At 35.7% G+C, this 21581-nt stretch overlaps 1 protein-coding gene across 2 annotated transcripts in view; it reads right to left on the bottom strand.

The window, feature by feature from the left end:
- The window catches only part of LOC126971429 (homeobox protein invected-like), a 93882-nt gene that overhangs the window by 49315 nt on the left and 22986 nt on the right, over positions 1-21581 (bottom strand). For both annotated transcript variants that reach the window (XM_050817748.1, XM_050817749.1), the window contains exons 2-3: positions 6970-7967; positions 6537-6614 (exon numbers count right to left, since the gene is read on the bottom strand). In XM_050817748.1, coding sequence (XP_050673705.1) covers positions 6537-6614; positions 6970-7945 — 1054 coding nt within the window. In that variant the 5' untranslated portion in view covers positions 7946-7967. The remainder of the gene's footprint in view (positions 1-6536; positions 6615-6969; positions 7968-21581) is intronic.

The raw sequence follows: 21581 nt of genomic DNA, 5'->3' as shown, positions 1-21581 counted from the left end.
ACGTATTGTGTAACATTAGAGCTGTGTCTTATAAGTGAAATTAAATGAATTTAGTCAAAAATTTTATGTGTATACACTGTGTTTAAGTTAATAAGTTTTAAAAATAAATTGAAATTAATAATTTAATTGCTTTTAAACATTATGAAATTTCAAATTTTAATACTATAATTTCAATTTTTTTCTCTTCAACTCCCAATTTTTTATGACTTTTAATGTGCTCAGGAGAAAATACTAGCCTGTATGGTTACAAGATGGATTTAACAGTTGCTCAATCACGTCATAATGGCTTCGCAATAATTGCACTTTAATTGGCAATTATTGTTATCACTACACAGTGTAAAACAAAGTCCTCCGCCGCCTATTCGGATAAACTCAAAAACTACTGCACCGATATTCATGCTGTTTTCACCAATGGATGTCGTTGTTCTCGAGGAAGGTTTTCTAATAGTTTATTATTATTACATTATTGTTTATGTTTTGTAAACATATTTGTATACTTTAACGATATTTTTTGAAGGTCTCGGAAAAAAAATAAGCCGTCTGGGAGCTTACAACGACAACGCTGCTTAAACCCTTCGAGATCCAACGAAATAATGAATAATTGTGTATTTTCTCTAGATCTACGAGTCCGTTTATTTACAAGGCTGCTTCACATTCGACCAACTTCCGAATTGTCATTTTTATTTTTTCTAATTTATTTAATGGGACGGCATGCAATTCATAGGCCAGAATTATCACTGTATTGACAGTGTTGTCAGCGATATTTTTTTTATTATTTTTTTATTTGTCAGCGATATAAGGCTGTTTTCAATAACGGATAGTCTCTATTAACGGATAAATTGCAAATTGAAATGACAAGATCCTATCTATCCATAGTTATATGTTAGACGATAGGTTATTGAAATGTAAGTAAGTGTAAAAGGATAGATTTGTCTACCTCTAGTAAGTTAATCTAAGGATAGGTAGATTACTAAAAACGGCCGTTAGTCAACTGTTCTGCATATTCTTGGTTTATTATTATAGGTATTACTTTATACCAAGTTTATATATGGCCGTGCCTGTAAGAGGTTTTGCGAGTATATCTTTTTATAATATATATTTAAAGATAATTTTGTTCAAGAAAAAAAATAAAAAGAACTAGGCATAAAAACAGAAAAGACAATGAGCAAAAAGAAGAATAAACAGAATTATTTGGAAGGAGGGCGCACAGAACCTCCCACTTAACCGACACTAATTAAAGTATACTTATTCTATGGCGGAAGAATCGCATCTTTTGTAAGAGACCGTATAAAGCGTTTAAGGCTTATATCCCTTGAAAAATTGAACAAAAGAAAAGTAATCAAAGTGGTTGTTGAATGGTGACACGGTCAAGCCTCATTGGGCTTATAACAAGAGATAGAAGGGATTAAATGGAGCGTGGGAGTTACCGTGACGGTTCTAACTTCTGAAGTACTTAATAGATCTCAACTACAAATTGACATTTTGTCGTTGTTTTCAGGGATCCTTGAAAAAAAGCCGGTATAACTCGAATCGTTGAAATCGTAACCGACGATCTAGTACCAAGGATACAATACAGTAGCGTAACTCAGAGTTCTCCATTTATACCTTCGTCTAAGCATTAGGGTTGGTACATACATTAACGACGCGGACAGCGCAGCACAGCTAATGTAACTCGAATAGCGACCAGTCCGGCGGCGTACCGCGTGGCACTCAATAGTTTTGTCTTTCCAAAATTACTTAGCGGCCGTGTAAATCGTGTGTATGTGTGCGTGCGTCGATTTGGGCGCTCTAGTATAAAGATAAAGTACTGTTCTTTAACTGTATTGTGATTGGTTCGTGGTTCCGAATACATCGTTTAATTCCTTACCAACACAAATGTTTTTAGCGTTGAAAATGATTCATAAATGGACGCAGCACCTTACAAACTAAAAATTGTCCATGTTACAGCCATTACATTATACTAAGTAGTGGCCGTTGAGTTACTTGTATGTTCATCTAACGAGTTCTACTTTTTCCGAACATATGGTAGATTCAGAAATTTAAAATAAATATTAATAATGATAAAAACCAAGACAGCGAATATACTATATAACATATAGAGTATTGCTGCCATATCTGGTTTGGTGCACCCCAGTATCAGTTCGAACCATTTGCACGGCTAGATCACTTGGCATTACGAAGAGACGTCGATTCATTGTGTCTCTTGTACCGCATTTATCAAGGGAAGTGTTCCGAAGAGCTGTTTGACTTGATTCCTGCCGCCGAATTCCTTAACAAGACTCGCCACAAATCACAATATCATCCCCACAATCTGGATGTGTGGCGTTCTTCTACAGTGTGGTTTCAGTTTCAAGAAACTTTCTTCCACGTACAGCCAAGTTGTGGAATGCTAAGCAAGCTTCCATGGGTCATGTTTCCGGGACGATACGACATGGATAACTTCAAATAATGCAAGTACACCTTCCTTAAAGGCCGGCAACCCTCCTTTGTCCTCTGGTGTTGCAGGAGAATGTGGGCGGCGGAAGAGGAGAATGAACACTCGTTCATTCTCCTCTTCCATTAAAACAAAATGGCCGCCGAACAATGTACCATTAATTATTTACAATGAGTATGGGTTGATGTATCTACTGTGCTCAATTAGCTCTGGTGTTTTTACTTAATAATAATGTTTTTCTTTATTTATTTATTTATTTACAAGTAGGTCCAATTACAGATACAAGATAAAACAATCATCTAATAACAAGTACAGCATATTTTTATGATCCTGAGATCCAATTAAAATTGTACACATCATTCACCACATACAGTAAAAAAAAAAATAATAAGTGGACACAACATTAATTGCATTATAACGAAATTTAAGTTAAGTTAAATTATTTTACTTAAACTAGAAAGTTTTATAAAGAGTATTTTTACAAAAGACTATATTTGTAAAGAATATATCAAAATCAGCAGACACTTCGTTAAATTCTCTACAAATTCTCATAATCGGGTTGTTATGCGATACATTATTATTTGAGGAATTGATCGAAAATAAACATGGAAAACTCATGTAAAGCAATGAGTATTTGACTTCACATAGATTGTAATTAAAATAATTTGTAAGGCGATGAAGCTGTGAAAGTTGATTTAAAGGAGTGGTAGTGAATTTCTTGCCAATTCTTCTTATTAAAGTTCAACCTTTTCCGAAATGGTAAAAAATGGTAAAAAGTATTTCTTGTGACATTCCTAAGTGTCATTTTCTGGTATGCAAGTAAGTGTGTAAGAACTTATTGCTTTTTTAAGTTATAATAAATATCATTGCCCAAACTATTACACCCGTTCTATGAGTACAACCACAGAGTAAAGATAGACACGTACCTACAGATACGACACATTACACTTCTGTTTGTTTTGTAATAAGAATTCTCAACGTTCACATCAATTATTATAGTCATAATTTACATTATAATTAGTTATTTATAAACGAAAATTAAAGTTATTCCAAATATTAAAAAAAAGTCTGTATCCTAACTTTGTCAGTACAGAATTACATGACATGTAAAAGTAATTCTAAGTTTGGAGTAAGTTAAAATTGCGTTTATTAATAAGACAGAGATAGTTTTTCTTGCTTTTACACTATTTTTGTTGATATTTTTTCTTTATTGTATAATATTTTATTGTTGACAAAAAACGTCATTATATTCACAACTATATTATTTCTAACTTATGAGGAAGGCCTGGCTTATGTTTTGTTAATTTTATATTATTATGTATGCTCAACAAAAGCTCATCATTTCCCGACAGTAAATACTTCGTGGAAATTGTCATTAAGGCGCCATCTTGGCAATAAAACCCTACAGCTAAACGGTCTCGAGACGGCCATAAATTGATAACCGCAAAATCAGTTACATTTTCATTTCCCCATTTATGTACTCAACCCCGGTTCATAAAACCGTCCCTCGGCGGAGTTAATTTGATAAGTACCCCATGGGCTGTGCGAGATAAGAAAGGCGTTACCCTATTTATGGGGTGAAAACCATAATGCCCCATTTGTTATAGCGGTTATATTAATATTACTTATTGGGCATATGTTTTGTGCTTCGATCATTTACAGCTGTGAAGACTTCGAAAAAAATTGAGGTTGACAGTTCACCTCTATTTTGAGCAAAGTACTCACACTAACACAAATCGCGAGTGTAAGACGTAGCGTGTCACGAACGCTAAAATATTACACCTGGCCTGTTTTTATGCGTTGTCTAGTAGCAAGAGGCTCTATGTAGACGAGTAAATTATCTAAGATTTTGTGGTATATGAATGTTTACTAAAATTATTATCTTAAGAAAAAACAAGAGTAAATATTTTCATACAACATTCTGAGGTTGCTGGTAATTAACTCGACTGTCTAAATATCTAATATGTGTATTTCGTTCTGACATAAAATTTTAAGAACATCATGAAGATTTATGTCGTAGTGTTGTTAAAAAGCGCAAAAAAAATGCTGGGAGAATTTGTCTCTCAGAGCGCCATTTGTTTCCGAAGCGGTAGTAGTGTCTAGTATGTTAGAAATTACATCAAAAAGAATTATAAAGGAATCAATTTTGAAAAAATAAATGCCTTTTATGTCTTTTAAACTTGGCACCAACTTTAACATTTTTAGTAACCTTGTTATATGGTATGTGCATGCAATAATGAGTTCAGTCTGGTAACCAATAAACCAGATTTTTTGGTAATTTAAAATAAATCTATGGTAATTAATGGGGAGCCGTTTTTTCGAAATAATACTTATACTATAAGATGCAGCGTGTTTCGGAGAAGGTTTTAGTATAAATAATTGCGAATATAAATGCATTTATATTCGCAATACTTTGACTGCCCTGTGCTTCCCCGGCGCATAAAAAGAAAAGGGCATTTACCAGTGGGAAGCTCCTTTGCACAGAATGCCGGGTAGATTATAAGTACCACAACGGCGCCTTTTTCTGCCGTGAAGCTACTGCTTTACACATTACTATGTGTAAGCATTTTTTTTTTTTCAGTCTGAACGGCGGCGTAGCAAATGAAATTACTGGGCAAATGACCTAACATCTAATTTTCTAGCCCTTTGCACCATTTCATATAAGAAAAGAAGTGGTAGGATTCCTCATAATAGGAGGCTATTGCAAAAATAGAAGTAACGTCAGTTTATAACATTGTCTTATCTATTTAACAATTCCATTGAGAATTCTTGACACTTCTTCACCTTTTTCGCTCAGGCGTGACAGTATGAATATGGTGAGCCGGTTCTGAGGTGACAAATGACCACAAATGGAAGTAACAAGGCTGGTAAAAAGTTCATCCAGTTTAAATGTAACTTGTAACGTATAAGCGGAATGAAATAATTATGTTTATTTTTATCATTAATGTAGGAGGTTTATTTGTGAGTGATATTTTTTTATAATAAAAAAGGGACGAGACGAGCAGGACGTTCAACTGATGGTAATCGATACACCCTGCCCATTACAACGCAGTGCCGCTTGGATTCTTGGAAAACCCAATAATTCTGAGCGGCACTACAATTGCGCGCGTCACCTTGAGACATAAGATGTTACGCCTCATTTGCCCTGTAATATCTTTAGCTACGGCGCCCTTCAGACCTTAACACAGTAATGCTTACACATTACTGCTTCACGGCAGAAAAAGGCGCCGTTGTGGTACCCATTATCTAGCCGGCATCATGTACCAAGGAGCCTCCCATTGGTAATGCGCTGCTCCAACGTAGTCCGGCGATTTTGACCAGGTCGCCCATCTTGAGGGGGGCCTACCAACACTACGTCTTCCAGTACGTGGTCGCTATTCGAGGACTTTACTGCATCAACGGCCATCTGTACATCGAGCTATGTGATATAGACCGTATGCGGCAGAAAATGCAGAGAGAGTCTTTCACATCTACCCAATGCCATTTGGAGATGATTCGAGCCAAATGAAGCCGCGCAGAGGTGAGATCAATATTCCAATTTAGGCCCAATTTGCACCTTAGTTAATTACTATAGTTGCAGGCAGTTGCATGAAGAAATGTACTGTCTCGTTTTACTGAGAATACCAAGCTTATTAGAGGTCATTTTCGTCATCTCTTATTGAAGATATAATGATATCGATGTCAAGTATGCGGATATAGGATCGGTTAGGTATTTAGAGGAGTTAAGCTTGAAGGTCCATATGTCGTTTTTGTTAACATAGGTATGTTCTTTAATACGTAAACGAATCATCTCCTTAGAAAGACAAATTCTTAAACCGTCTTAGATAGGTCAGTTCATTGCGTAAGATATTATAAGATTTATGAAATGAATCAACCTTGCGATGAGTTATAGTTAATAGTGGCTATCACAATGCATTATATTGATCGAGTGAAGTTTGTATTAAGCCACTTTATAAACCGTAACGCTTTAGTTTGTATGGTACACAACTCTATATAGTTATATGAGGAATAGTTTTAATACTAATACCGGAACTTACAATCTTCTTGTAACTGAATGTAAACACGTGATGATTATAACTAAAGATTATAATGAAGAACTTACCAGAGCTTGGTCTGTCGCTGTACCTCGTGCAGTACACCCAGGCTGGCCACACCATGGGCCCATCACTGCTACTATTGCCTGGGAAATAGGGAACATATTAGTTGATTATTTTTATTAGCCGTTCGCAAATTGTCCTGCGTAGATTCATCTATATAGCAATTTATATAAGCCTAAGTTACTTTTTAAAACATGAGCTATCTACGAGTAAGGGTATCGCAAAAATCAACCCAGCCGCAAACACAAAATTAGTACACTGAATGAAATCCTTACTGGTGCAAATAATTAGAGTAAATCCATAAAAAATGGTGTAAAATTTCTATCAGTCATCAGGTGTCAGGAGATATTTCTCATATAAAAAAATACGACATGGTTATTTAATAATTTCTAATAACAGAGACAACTGAATAGAAAAAGATTAAATACAGAGACTTACCTACGCTTGAGGCTGGATTACTATCATCTGATTTGGATAAATCAATCGCCCCTTTTTCACTAGGCTTGACTTCGGGAACTCTAGCTTCTAATTCTTTTTGCACACTCACCATTTCCTTAACAGGAACACTCTTTACTTCATGCCGTGTTTTCAATGTCTTACGCTTGTTCAAAGGATCAGTTATTCTTCTACCAAAATCAGCTTTTAATATATTATCTATACTGAACTTTAAACTCTGGTTTATAAAATCCCGGTCAGAGTCATTCTCTGGTGATTTAACACAGTTGTATCGTCGATTTTCATCTGTTCTTGTACGTAGTGCGTAGTTTACTCCAAACTGCGGGTTAATTATATTGTTCTGAGGTAATGATAGTCTAGGTACGTTGGATTTGAGATCAACTTGATTTAGCAAAGGGTTTTGGAATAATAATGGCTGATTTATAAACATGAGTGGGTTTGGGTTAATTGGATTTGGTCGGAGAAGTAGTGGCTGATTTATTGTTAAGTTTTGACTTAACTGTGAGATAGCGTTCAAATGGGTTTGTATATGCCTAAATGATGTAAGCCCTTGTGGATCAGAGGACTTATCAAAACTAGACACAGGTGCTTCGTTGCCTACTGAGAGGACAGTATCATCACTACAACACGAATGTTCATCTATACTAATTTCTGCTCTATCATTCTGTTCATCTTCATCTAATCTTGGACTAACACTTTCAGAGTTTCTAGATTCTTCATAATTTGGTGTGCTTTGTAGCAATTTATCAGTAGAGAAGACGTTTTCGGGACTATTGCTTTCTCGTTCTTTTTTGAGGACGTTATGAATGGAGAAAGAAGATGAATGTAGTTGTCTTTCTTTCTCTTCGTCCGGACAGTCCGGGCTTGTCGTATCTCTCGTGTTTGGCGAGAACGGTTGCTCATCTTCGCTGTCGTGGATGTTCATACGATCTTGTAAATGAACGGAGACGGCCGCCATATTGTTTTATTCTTTACGCCATCTGCAAGTAAAAATAACGGAGTTTAATTTATTTATGTATATGATATTTTCATAATTTTATTAATTTTATTTACATAAATTTGTTTAATCTATTTTATCTCTTAAATTAATTACAGTCACTATTAAATAAACGAATACCCTAATTTGAATTATTTACACACTGCATTTATTTAAGCTGTGACAAACAGAGTATAACAAGTAGATTGTCAGTATCGATTGCTCTGTGGTCGTCGTGAAACGAGATAGTTTTAACACCTCGACTAATACTCTACTTTTAAATACCCGTTTTTGTGGTTTATGTATCAAATCAGTACAATTTATAAATGTTAGAGTAGGCTCAAGTTTTTTTTACTTACTACCGGTCAGTAAGCGTAAGTCATCACCCTGCATATTTACTTTTTAAAAACCAGAGGAGAGACGAGGCTGTAAGGATTAAAAGAAGTATCATTTTTGTTTTTATTGTTTTGTTTTCAGAACCAGAAAGAAAAGCCGTAGATTAAAAATTCATTTGAGTTTCGAATACGGAGTTTTCACAAATCTGATCATATTGAATTCACTTGACACTTATTTTTGTTTAATGGCAGCAATTTATACTTATGACTAGACAAATTGCCGAGTTCGTTGATGATTGTGTGTTTAACACCCGCGGAGTTTATTGCATTTCTTCATTTTTGTTTGTACATACATATATTTGTACTTTAAGTACAGTTTATGTATACACATATAATAGTGTTATAAGTGCTCTAGCTAACCGAAAAAAATTAATATAAGTATTCGGAAATAATGTAGTCTAAAGCCATCGTAAATGTGTAATCTAAGTTAATGTGTTAAAAATGAAACACAAACGTGTTTTTTAATTATTATATGTAGTAATAAAAATGGTAATGATTAATATCGTATTTGTGTAAACATCATTTACATTGCCGCTTTATTATTGCCAACATTTTTGAGTATTTAAATGGATATATTATGATAGCCTTAAGAGATAGACACACTTTTCAGTTGGTCTATATAAGATACAAAATTGCACGATACATTATTTTGTTATACCTCAAAGGGTTCAGACAGCGTATTTGATGAAAGCTCCCCGACGGATTATTTTCCGACACCTCTAACAAATATCGTTAATCTCTACAAAACTTATCAAAATATATACTAAAACCTTCATCGAGAACCACACTATCCATTGCTGAAAACAGCATTAAAATCAGTGCAGTAGTTTTTGAGTTTATCGCAAACAGACAGACGCGGCGGAGGACTTTGTTTTATAATTTGTATTGAATAGTAAATACAGATCATACAAATGTTTGTGAATGAATGCTAATCAGGCAAAAAATGTACTTAAGTGCTTACTGATATGCTCTAGTTTGTGAACATCGCCAGTAACCTACTCGTAGGTAGGTACCATAAATTGAGTTATATACTCGTACATTATTGTCTGACATTAAAATTTAATGTGCATGTCGTGCGTTAGAATGAGTTTGAATAGAGAAAATTTTCGCCCCACGTTTTATTTAATTTTACTATTTTAGGGAAACCGAGACTCCGTTGTCCTTTTTAAGCACAAGCAATAGAACCATTGGTTTAAATTAAAGAAAAATAAACGATAAGCCTCAAACATCAGGCAGCATATTTTATGAAATAATTCTTAATGTTATGAAATATTATTGACAAATTCATAAAAAACAGTATCTTGTTTATTATGTATACAGAACAACGTCTGACGGGTCAGCTAGTTGTGTATACTTATAGATGATATGTCACTCATCACGATATCTCTGGAACCATTAGAGCTAAAGACTTGAAATTTGGTAGGAATATTCTTTTCATCGAGTAGAGGTCAGCTAAGATTTTCCAAAATTCCATCCGCAAGAGTTTTTTTATTATGAACAGAACAAAATCACAAATCTTACTTATAAATTCTCATTTATTGAAGTTATACTTCTTTTGGCGCATTAGAAAAAAAACAGAGTGAATTTGTACCATACGCGCGCACACCGTCACGCAAATTAGACACCCCAACGTTAGCTGGTCAACCTCTTGTAACTCATATGTCTACTTCATCATTTCGTTTTATATGAAAGTTTAAAAAAAAAATCATTAATCATAAAATAAATTAAATATGCTGTATAATAAATAATATTTTCATTTGTTGTATTAACTACCTTCTTACAATATTGTTTTTACTACAAACGTAAAAAAGCACGAGGATTTTTTTTTAAGGATTTTTGCTTTATTACGGCAAAGAAGAATAACTTCTTACGTGCGTACATAAGTACATACTTACATGCTTTTTTTATCTTTACTATAAAATCTAATTTGAAATATTTTTAGTTATTTTATTTAAAGGTTTTTGAATTAGCTTTTAATTTAGCTTCTTATTGCAATTAGGACCACGTGCACATTATACACTTCAAATTTGCAAAAACGTAAGTTTACGGAATAAAAATAAAAATAAAACTAAGCATACTTCATTTCGTGCGCACTGGACCACACACGAAGCTATCCCAACTAAGAATTTCTCGAATACCTCCAACTGAACGCAACTAAAACTCAACCTTAACATCGAGGATTAATGCTCACATTCGCATACAGAACAATTTGACCAGAAGTCATTCCAACAAATTGATATTCAATTATAGATTCTGGCTACGTAATTTTAGAGTTTATTTTTGTTTTGCAATTTTAGGTGTTAGTGGTTTTGTGTTCGTTTTCTTGTTAACAGATTTTCATATTATACTTTAATGAGCCCATTGTTCAGTGGTTATTGCGATTGTCATGGAAAGTTGGTTCAATATGTTATGTTTTTTTTAATAAAAAATAATTATTCAGGCTATTTTTATTAAATACAACGATCATTTCGACAAGCACATTTCGATGTTGTTTAAAATTGTAAAAAATTTAAATATTGATCGCAATGACCTTTCATATGCTTTGTTTTATTTACGTTTCTCCATTTTTAAAACATTTTATAACCACACGACACAGGGAATCCTAGTGTGAGGCCAGAATACTTGTAAAATTAAACTTACTTACTTTGTACCAATGTATACTTTGTAACAGATATTTTTGTAACAACTATGTAACTAATATTTTATCCCAATATATTTTTTTTTAAATGAAATGAAATTTTATTTGCAGGAATCATTGTACTTAAGATGTTAACAATATAATGGATAATCCAATATGTTTCGTCAATGGACATTATTATTATATATTATTCTTATTCTTATAGGTCGGATCTGTGAAGTAGCTGACAATGAAGCTCGCGCGTGAGTCCCTACTGGCTGGCCTACTCTGTAGAGGCCGCTACTTACGATCTCGATACCTACACGGTGAGTGAGACAGGCCTGCCCTGATAACTTTAAATAAAAGCAAAGACGCACTGTTATTGCTAATTCATCAAAATCTGTTTCTCAATCCAAAAAAGTGATTACTTAAAATAACGTTTGTCCGCGATGGACTCCTAAACTAATGAACAGATTTTAATGGGCATGGAGTGCAGTTTGGCCCAACTTGAGAGATAGGATAGTTTTTATTTCGATTTGGGACCCATAATTATTTTTATTTTCAATATTTGTTTTGTATGGACATATTTTCTATGAGAGAATTTAGTGACGCACGGTTTGACAGTTCCGCTGTGAAACAATTTCATTATAACAACAGGGAGCATTTTTTACGAAATCATTTTTGATGTTTTAAAATATTATTGGCAAATTCCTATAAAACAGATATTTTGAATATAAATTTGTATAATACCTATAAATAGCATGAATAGAATAAAATGCATCACAAATGATCTAGATTCCAGTAGAACTACATTGGCTCACCTATCGCAATAACACATTAATTTTAATTAAACTTTCTCTGTGTCTTCAGGTGGATTCGAGAATGGTTTAGATTCTCAATTCCGTCCAAATAATATAATTCTCCTGCTCATGTGTAAGTTAGTGAACTCTTCCTAACGGCTGGACCGATTTTTCAAATTTAAGACGTGTGTACAGGATAATGTCTGTCGGGTCCACTAGTACTCTATATATTCCTTTATAATACGCTTTCTTCATTATAATTTCCTAAACATGAAGCTTGATCTGTTTTTGCGATAGGTCAGCCATTGTAGTTCTACTAGAATCTAGATCATTTGTGATGCATTTTATTCTATTCATGCTATTTATAACTTAGGTACTATACAAATTTTGTTACAAAATAAATTCTAGTTGTTCAAAAATAGATTCTAGTAGAACTACACTGGCTGACCTATCGCAAAAACACATCAAATATTTTAATCATAACTGTCACACGTTATATGTCTTACACGGAAACATTGTTGACCATAACTGGTCATACCAACCCTACGGGTGTTCAGAAATGTGGTAATTACAACATGTTTTTATTACATAAATTGCACCTTGGTACAACAAAGTAGTGTATGTAACCTTATGAGAAAGCGAGTCTCTCGAGGACAATGGAGAGGGCTGGGAATTTCCCTGCGAGATCGAATCAGAAATGGGGAGATCCGTAGGAGAACCAAAGTCATCTCTGACATCCATATAGACCAGATGATTGTGAAACCGAAGTGACAGTGGGCAAGTGACATTTGGCCGGTGGGGCAGTAAAGTCCTCCAATAGCGACATCGTACCGGAAGACATGTGGTGTTAAGTGATTGCCGCAGCCCACATTCTCTTACAACACCAAAGGAATCGTTGCCAGCCTTTAATTGTTAAAAGCCTTAAAGTGATGTTAGGCCCCCATACAATATGGACTGATCATCTGGTCAAGATTGGTCCAGTGGTGGACGTCTTTCGGCAGACTTGATGATGATGATCATAATGTAACACTGTATGGCAATTTGTATTACAACATTAATTGAAATAAACAGCTTTTATGTAACAGAATGAATCACCACCTTTCAATCTTACATCTCTCCGCGCGCCAGAGATGGCCGGGTTTCATCAACAAACACTAGCAATAACAAACTGAACAGAAATGTGTGATTTGACAATTTTAGATAACGTAATAACTTTAACCGTCCAATCTTGACCGGTTAGGGCTATTGTTAAGGTTAAATAGCTAAATAGCGACCTGTCAAAAGTTTCAAATCAATATTCAATATTGACTTGATATTTCACTTTTTAACTTTAACAATGCCAAGGAATATGTGTTATGCTATGTTAAAGTCAGCGTTACTGTTAACATTATATTTGACAAAATTAACTATAACAGCTAACAAAGTGCAAGACAGCCTTAATGCTATGATTATCTTAAATATTGATTCTGCTATGATTTTATATAAGAATATGCAAATTGTTGACTATATCGCCACGTACATATGTCTACTGTGATATCGCTGACTGTCAATACTAATAATCCTGAAGTTTTCCGAATGTCAAGCAGCCTTACAAATAAACGCGGGAAACGTTATACGTCCGAATAAACCAATCACAAGCAAAATGTATTATTGTAAATATTATTCTGAGGTATACCTTTTTTGCATTTAGACAGTATTTTTATTTTATTTTATCTAAATTTGATAATTTGATTTGACTATGTAGGTAATTATGTCTGATACCGAGAAGTCACTGACAGCTGAAACACAGTTCATACTAGTTTAGCTGTATTGTATGCAAATAATTAATTACTTATATAATTTAGAAACATATTTTTAACTTGTTTTACTATTAATTAGTGTAATATTTCGTAAATAAAGATATTATTTTTATTATTTGTAAGGCCGTTAGAGGAAGGGTCTTTGGTCCCTATATCTCATTAGAAAAAATTGTACAGTGAGCTTTCTTTAAAGTACACATGTCGTATGATATTGATTGTATAGTAACAGTTCAGTTGTTACTATATATTTTAAGTATTAGAATCATTTATTTTTATTTAATTATATTACGCATGGGTGAAACAATATTTCACCAGTGGGAGGCTCCTTTGCACAGGAAGCCGGCTAGATTATGTGTACCACAACGGTGCCTATTTCTGCCGTGAAACAGTAATGTGTAAGCATATTGTGTTTCGGTTTGAAAGGCGCCATAGTTAGTGAAATAACTGGGCAAATGCAACTTAATATCTTATGTCTCAAGGTGACGAGCGCAATTGTTGGGCCGCTCAGAATTATTGGGGTTTTCAAGAATCTTGAGCGGCACTGCATTGTAATGGGTAGGGTGTTAGAATTACTATCAGCTAAACGTCTAACTCGTCTCGTCCCTTCTTTCCATAAAAAATGAAGATATTTCAGCAAAATTCCTCTAGTTTAGGCTTTATACAAACTTACTTCCATCTGTACGTCATATGGTATGTTACTGTGGGGATCAGCAACTAAAATTTAGGACATTTTTGTATCACAAAAGAGAGCCATTTATAAATTAAGAACTCCTGATTCGATAGACATTTATTTAAAGATATTTTTTTTTCGAAAGTTGCTTCCTAATATATATAATATATCTACATTATGTATGTACATACAAATATACACACATTTTTGAAGAATTGTGATTATCACAATATAAACACAAGACGTATTTTTTTTATGGAATAGGAGGACAAACGAGCGTACGGGTCACCTGGTGTTAAGTGATCACCGCCGCCCACACTCTCCTGCAACACCAGAGGAATCACAGGAGCGTTGCCGGCCTTTAAGGAAGGTGTACGCGCTTTTCTTGAATTAATTTATTAATATTATTTATTATTATTATTTATTATTAATTAATTTCTTAATTTCTTTTCTTTTCTTGTCGTATCGTCCCGGAAACACCGCACAAGGAAGCTCATTCCACAGCTTCGTAGTGCGAGGAAGAAAGCTCCTTGAAAACCGCACTGTGGAGGACCGCCACACATCCAGATGGTGGGGATGATATCGTAACTTGTGGCGTGTCGTGCGAAGGTGAAATTCGGCGGCAGGAATCAGGTTGAACAGCTCTTCAGAACACTCCCCGTGATAAATGCGGTAGAAGACACACAATGAAGCGACGTCTCTACGCAACGCCAAGTGATCCAGCCGTTCACAGTGCGCTAGGTCCCCGACAATTCGAGCTGCTCTGCGTTGCACGCGGTCAAATGGATCGAGCTGATACTGCGGTGCGCCAGACCAGAGATGACAGCAATATTCCATGTGAGGCCGGACCTGCGCTTTGTAGAGCGCTAGAATGTGGGCCGGCATGAAGTATTCCTTAAAGGCCGGCAACGCTTTTGTGATTCCTCTGGTGCTGCAAGAGAATGTGGGCGGCGGTGATCACTTAACACCAGGTGACCCGTACGCTAGTTTGTCCTCCTATTCCATAAAAAAAAAAGTAACTAACTAACTCAGGGGCACACGTTCTAAGCACGATTGGAGAAATGCCATCCGGCCCGCTCGACTTCCTGACGTCCAACGAAAACAGAGCTCGTCTAACAGTCTTCTGTCGGAACTGTACTTCAGGCATGGAGCTCTGACACCGCGGGATGGTCGGCGGTGTTTTTCCGTTGTCGTCAAGAGTCGAGTTGGAAGCAAAAAGAGTGCACAGGAGATCGGCTTTCTCTTTTGCCGTATGGGCCAGGGTGTCATTCCTCATGTGCAACGGCGGCATGGACGGCTGGTTGAAGTTACCAAGAGCAGCTTTCGACAACGACCAGAACTTGCGTGTTCCGGTCGGGTAAGTGGAAAGCTGCTCGCCAATTTTGACGACGTGCTTCGATTTCGCACGGGCGATTTGCCGCTTAAAAAATCTGGAGGCACGGCTATATTTCCTCTTCAGAACTTTGCAGTTCGGATCCTTTGAGCCCAGCGCCGCAACCCAAGTTCGATACGCCTGTTTTTTTCAGTCAGATGCTGCTTTAACTGACGCATCGAACCAGGGCTGTGATCTGCCACCGATCGGTACTACCGAGCTTGTTATAAAAATATCCATGCCCTGCAGTATCACATCGGCTTCTGCAACGGCGCAGGCACTAGGATCATCCGAAGGGAAACAAACCCTGCCCCAAGGGTAGGATGCAAAAAAGGAACGCATCTTATCCCAATCTGCTGACTTGTAGTGCCAAACGCGGCGGGTCGCTGGTGGTCTGCGACGCTGGCGTCGGATAGGCACTACACTCCTGACCAGGCAATGGTCGGACGTTCCGATAGGGGCGTCGACAGAGACCTGGTAACCATCGGGATGTGTAGTCAGCAGAAGATCTAATAAGGACGGCATGGGGCTATCCACATCCGGGAGCCGCGTTGGCGACTTAACCAATTGGGACAGACCATACGTCATTGCAAAATTATGCACAGATTGCCCTGCGTAGTCTGTAGTACGTGATCCAAGGCATTCGGCATTGTGCCAGTTGAAATCACCCAAGACTACGATTTCAGCGGAGGGGATCTGAGCAAGCACATCATCAAATGCCGCTTGAACGCAGCCCATAAGGTGATCCGTTTCTGCGTTACCCCTATGGGACCTGTAGACACACGCATAGATGCGGACGCGGTTCTCTAAATCTACACGGAGCCAGAGAGTAGACAGGTCCCTACCCTCAAAATTGCCGAGACGGCGACAGCAAATATCCTCCCTAACGTACACACATACCCTGGCATGAGGCATGAAATTATGCTCAATTTTGTACCCGGGGTACGTTAAATATGACGTATCGATAGGTCGAGATATCTGCGTCTCCGTAAGGAAACACAAGGCCGGCTGCGCCGTCTCAAGATGGTGGTGGACGGCGTTTAAGTTGGAGTGAATTCCCCGGATGTTACAAAAGTCCACATTAAGCGTGGAGCGGGGTGCCGTGGTGTTGCTGCCCTGTTTGTCCTGTGACATACGCGGTACTGTGCCCTCCGCAGAATAGGAGGGGCAGCCCGAGCGCGAATGCTCGGGGAGGGATTCTCCGGCTCTACAAGATCCGGTACCCTCCTGGGGTAGTTTCTCTTTCAATACCGCTCTCATATTTTGCTGGGGGGGAAGGACGGGGGGGGAATGTATACAAATATATAATAAGCTCCAACATCATGTAACTGAACTTCCGTTGCTTACATAAATTTAAGCTCCATGTTTAGGAAATTATAATGAAGTAAGCAGACGTTGTCCTGTACACACGTCTAAAATTTGAAATATCTGTCCAGCCGTTAGGAAGAGTTCACTAACATACACATGAGGAGGAGAATTATATCATATGGACGGAATTGAGAATCTAAACCAATCTCAAAATCAATGGAACACACAAAAAATCATCAAAATCGGTCCAGCCGTTTAGGAGGTAGCTCAATTATGAATCTTAACCATTCTCGAATCCACCTAAAGACACCGAGAAAGTTTCATTAAAATCGGTCCAGCCGTTTCCAGGAGTTCAGTTACAACAGAAGCACAAAAGAAATATATATATGAAGATAGGCGATAAAATTGTGTGTGAAAATCTTACTGTATTTCGTGCCGTTTGTTCTCAGAAAGACCTCGTTGTATTCTCTTGAACCGATGGCATCAAAATTGACATTAATAAGTGTACAAATTAAACCTTAATGAATTAAGAATCTATCGCTACGTAACACAAAGTCCTCCTCCTGCTGTCTATCTGTCTGTTCACGATAAACTCAAGAACTACATCATTGATTTTCATGCTGTTTTCACCAATAGATAGCATTGTTCTCGAGAGAGGTTTTAATACATAGTTTATTAAGTTTTTGCATACATATTTGTAAAGATTAACGATATTTGTTGGAGGTGGCGATCCTCCATAGTGCGGTTTTTTAAGAAGCGTTCTTCCTCGTACTACAAAGCTGTGGAATGAGCTTCCTTGTGCGGTGTTTCCGGGACGATACGACAAGGGTACCTTCAAAAAAAGCGCGTACACCTTCCTTAAAGGCCGGGAACGCTCTTGTGATTCCTCTGTTGTTGCAAGAAAATGTGGGCGGCGGTAATCACTTAACACCAGGTGACCCGTACGCTCGTTCGTCCTCTATTCCATAAAAAAAAAGATGTCGGAAAAGAAAGCCGTCTGGGAGCTATTAACGAAAACGCTGCCCTTTGAGAATTAACAAAATAATGTATGGTGGGATTGTGTATCTTATATATGTCTTCAGAAAAGCCCTCGGTGGAATATATCAGCTATCTCTTAAGGATAACCTACTATATCCAACTTAACACATAAAGAAAATTGGCAATTATAAAGCGGCAAATACAGAAATACCATAATATTAATCCTTTTCATTTTATTACTACATAATATAAAATCATTCAAAAATACGTTTTTGTTTCATTATTAGCTCATTAACTTTCATTATTCCCTAATAAGTATCAGAGAATAAAGAGAGACATCGTTTTTTTTTTTCTATTAACAGAACAGCGTCTGTCGGTTCAGCTAGTATTACATAATAAGTCGTGTTAAGTACAAACAGCAGTCTTTATAATTTATTATAACGCGTTTAATTTACGAGTCATTTGACCTATGAGTTTTGCAATTAGCAAACTCATAAATATTAGATACATTACGAGCTACCGGAGTTTTTTTTTCGAAGCATACAGGCTTTGAAGACTTACTAATTATGCTATAAAATGTCTTATAAGCCTCATTAACTTAGCATTATTGTGTTTCGTTCTGAAGGGAGCCATAGTTAGTGAAATTACTGGGTAATGACATTTATTTATTTTATTTCATTTATTTATTATTAAGTATAATTAAATACATTGTTCTTCATGCCTAATATAAATTTACAGTCTCAGTCTCAAAAATAGAAACAAAGAGGCACCTTTAAATTTAATTCCTCTGGATGGCTCACTAGGAAACCCTGTGCAGAGCCAACCAGTGATTACCGTCTGCTATGTCATTTTAATTAATGTTAATCTATATATATAAAAATTAATTGCTGTTCGTTAGTCTCGCTAAAACTCGAGAACGGCTGAACCGATTTGGCTAATTTTGGTCTTGAATTATTTGTGGAAGTCCAGGGAAGGTTTAAAAGGGGAGTAAATATGAAAATTCTCGGAATAAAATAAACATAAACAAAAATTTTGTTCTTCCTTTGATATGGCCCCCGTCGTTCAGAAATCAAACTGAAAGAATAGTTAAAAATAAATAACTAATTAGAAACTATATATCTTTCTATATCTCAGGAGATAAAAAATAAACTTAATTTTCGCTTATAGTTGGTAGATTAACCGTTACGTGCGAGAACTTTATTTACTTCGGTTATCCATTGTGATAACCGAAATTTACGTTTCAATTCTTAAAAAACATTATTTTATTTATTATATTCAGAACAACTTCTGTCGGGTCAGCTAGTAATTAATGAAATAAAATTAATCTTAATTACTAAAACTTATCTAACTTTAAAGCATACCTATCTTATAATAAGAACTGTATAATGAAATGACATTAAACATCTTATGTCTTAAAGTGACGAGCGTAATTCTTAAGACGCCGCCCTGAATTAAGGGTTCAATCAAGAATCCTAAATGGCAACTACATTATAAATTTAAATTCAAATATTTTTGAAATGAAAATTTCTTTAGCGGCGTAGAGCACTTTTCTTGGGATGGGTATAGAATGTTAAACTCACGTCAGGCCACGTGACAGTCGTTGAAATTATGGATAAAAGTTGTTATTTCTGAGAGATTAGCTTTATAATATAAATAATTGTAATAGTTCTGAAGTGTTAAATTTTTATGTAATATAAATTGTCATTTTTGTGTAGGTACGATAAATTAATATTGTATTTAACCACATAAATACTTGTACTTTTATAGTAATAAATAAAGCAATTCGTGCGAAATTATTCCCTAACCTCTATACAAATTATTCAAAAATTTAGGTACAACCTTTATGTTCAAGTTTTCACTTCTGCCGGCACTCCCGGAGTGCAACCCGGTATTTTTTATCCAAAATAGGATTTAAAATCACTTACTGAAAGTCAAAAACTACCACCCATTCGAAATAGTATGCCTCAGACCTGAGAATAATGGGCGCAAGAAACTCAGAGAGCTTTTTTTGCTAATTTAGCTACAATATAATATGTGATATCGTAGAATAAAATTTATAAATAAAGAACCTGAGGGCGTCCACTCCGTTCCCAATCATTAAGAAATTAATTTATGTTATAGTAACATTTAACACACTAACGTTTTTTAACAATTCTTTTGAATTCTTTGTTTGGTATAATAATAATATAGTAACACAGTTGTTTTGTACATTTTCTGGAATCATGTTGTGAAAGTATAAAGCAATAAAAAAAAAGGAAGCCATTTTGAGAAAATAAATGCCATTTATGCCTTAACATCGCCCAATAAAGGACTTACTAACTCGACTTAACCGGGTAGTAGGCATAACAAGTTATTGTTTAGTCATAATATAAATCAAAAATATATTACCAAGATTATATTATATTACGGATCATATGGCATGCAGACGTTTGGCTCAGATGGAAGAGCGCTCGGACGGAACCCGAGAGGCACGGGTTCGAGTCACGCATCATTCATAAAATTTAATACAAATTAAATTTGTATATTTAAAACCCAGAACTGAGGGATATTACTTTAATATGACAAATTGTTTAGATTTGAAAGAGCGACATCTCAAGTCTAAATATGCAATTATTGGGGTTGAGCAGGTTATCAACTGTAAAGTAGATCCTATAAATGGAGCCACAACCTGAGAGTTAAACAAACATGCCAAGACTTACGAATAATGCGGCTTGCAGACAGTTGACTTACGGCCGTTTTCAATAACCTATCTATACTTACTAGCGGTAGACAAAGCTATCCTTTTACGCTTAATTACATTTCAATAACCTATCGACATAACTATAATATGACATAACTATATAACATGACATAACTATGGATAGAAAAGATCTTGTCATTAATCGGTGATAGCATATATCCGCAACTAGAGATACGTAATTGAAAACGGCTGTTAGTTGGTAGAGAGCTGGGACGTAGCCTGATAAATTTTGGTACAAATTAAATTTGTGTAATAAATATATTTTTATGTATAAACTTTACTTAGTTATTTGAACTAGTTATAACTAACACGTATGTTTGTTATTGTTTATTGTCTTAAATTAAATAAAACTTAAGTAACATTAAATTTATGTATCCATTTTTTACATTTACAGTAAGTTTTATATCTTCAAGTTAAGTTTTCGTTAAGCACACAAACTATTGTAGTCGTTGAATCGAATAACTTAAGACATTGTGCTATTAATAAAGCTATCAAATGTAAATTATATCATTAAAGATAACATTTTATTAGTAAGTAGTTCGGTCACTACTTAAATCGCGCATAACTTGTTTTATAATTATGCTAGTTTAAGCTGTGAATGTATTAAGCATCTTAAACGTAAGCATTATGTAGAGATGTCGCTTCATTGTGTGTCTTCTACCGCATTTCTTCGTGAGTCTTCCGAAAAGCTGTTTCACTTGATTCCTGCCGCCGAATTTCACCTTCGCACGACGCGCTAGTAACAAAATAATCATCCCCGCCTCCATTTAACGTCCAGATTAATAAATAAGTTATATTTATTAATTGTTCCACAGAAGTTCAAATTCAAATTCAAATATTTTTATTCAAAATAGGATGTGCCATCACTTATTGAAAGTCCAAAACTACCACTCATTCCAAAACGAATGCCTCAGACCTGAGAAGAATGGGCGCAACAAA

The sequence above is a fragment of the Leptidea sinapis genome, chromosome 23, assembly GCF_905404315.1.
Source record: "Leptidea sinapis chromosome 23, ilLepSina1.1, whole genome shotgun sequence".
NCBI lineage: Eukaryota > Metazoa > Arthropoda > Insecta > Lepidoptera > Pieridae > Leptidea > Leptidea sinapis.
The sequence above is the reverse complement of the archived record's forward strand: the minus strand, read 5'-3'. Positions and strand labels throughout refer to the sequence as shown.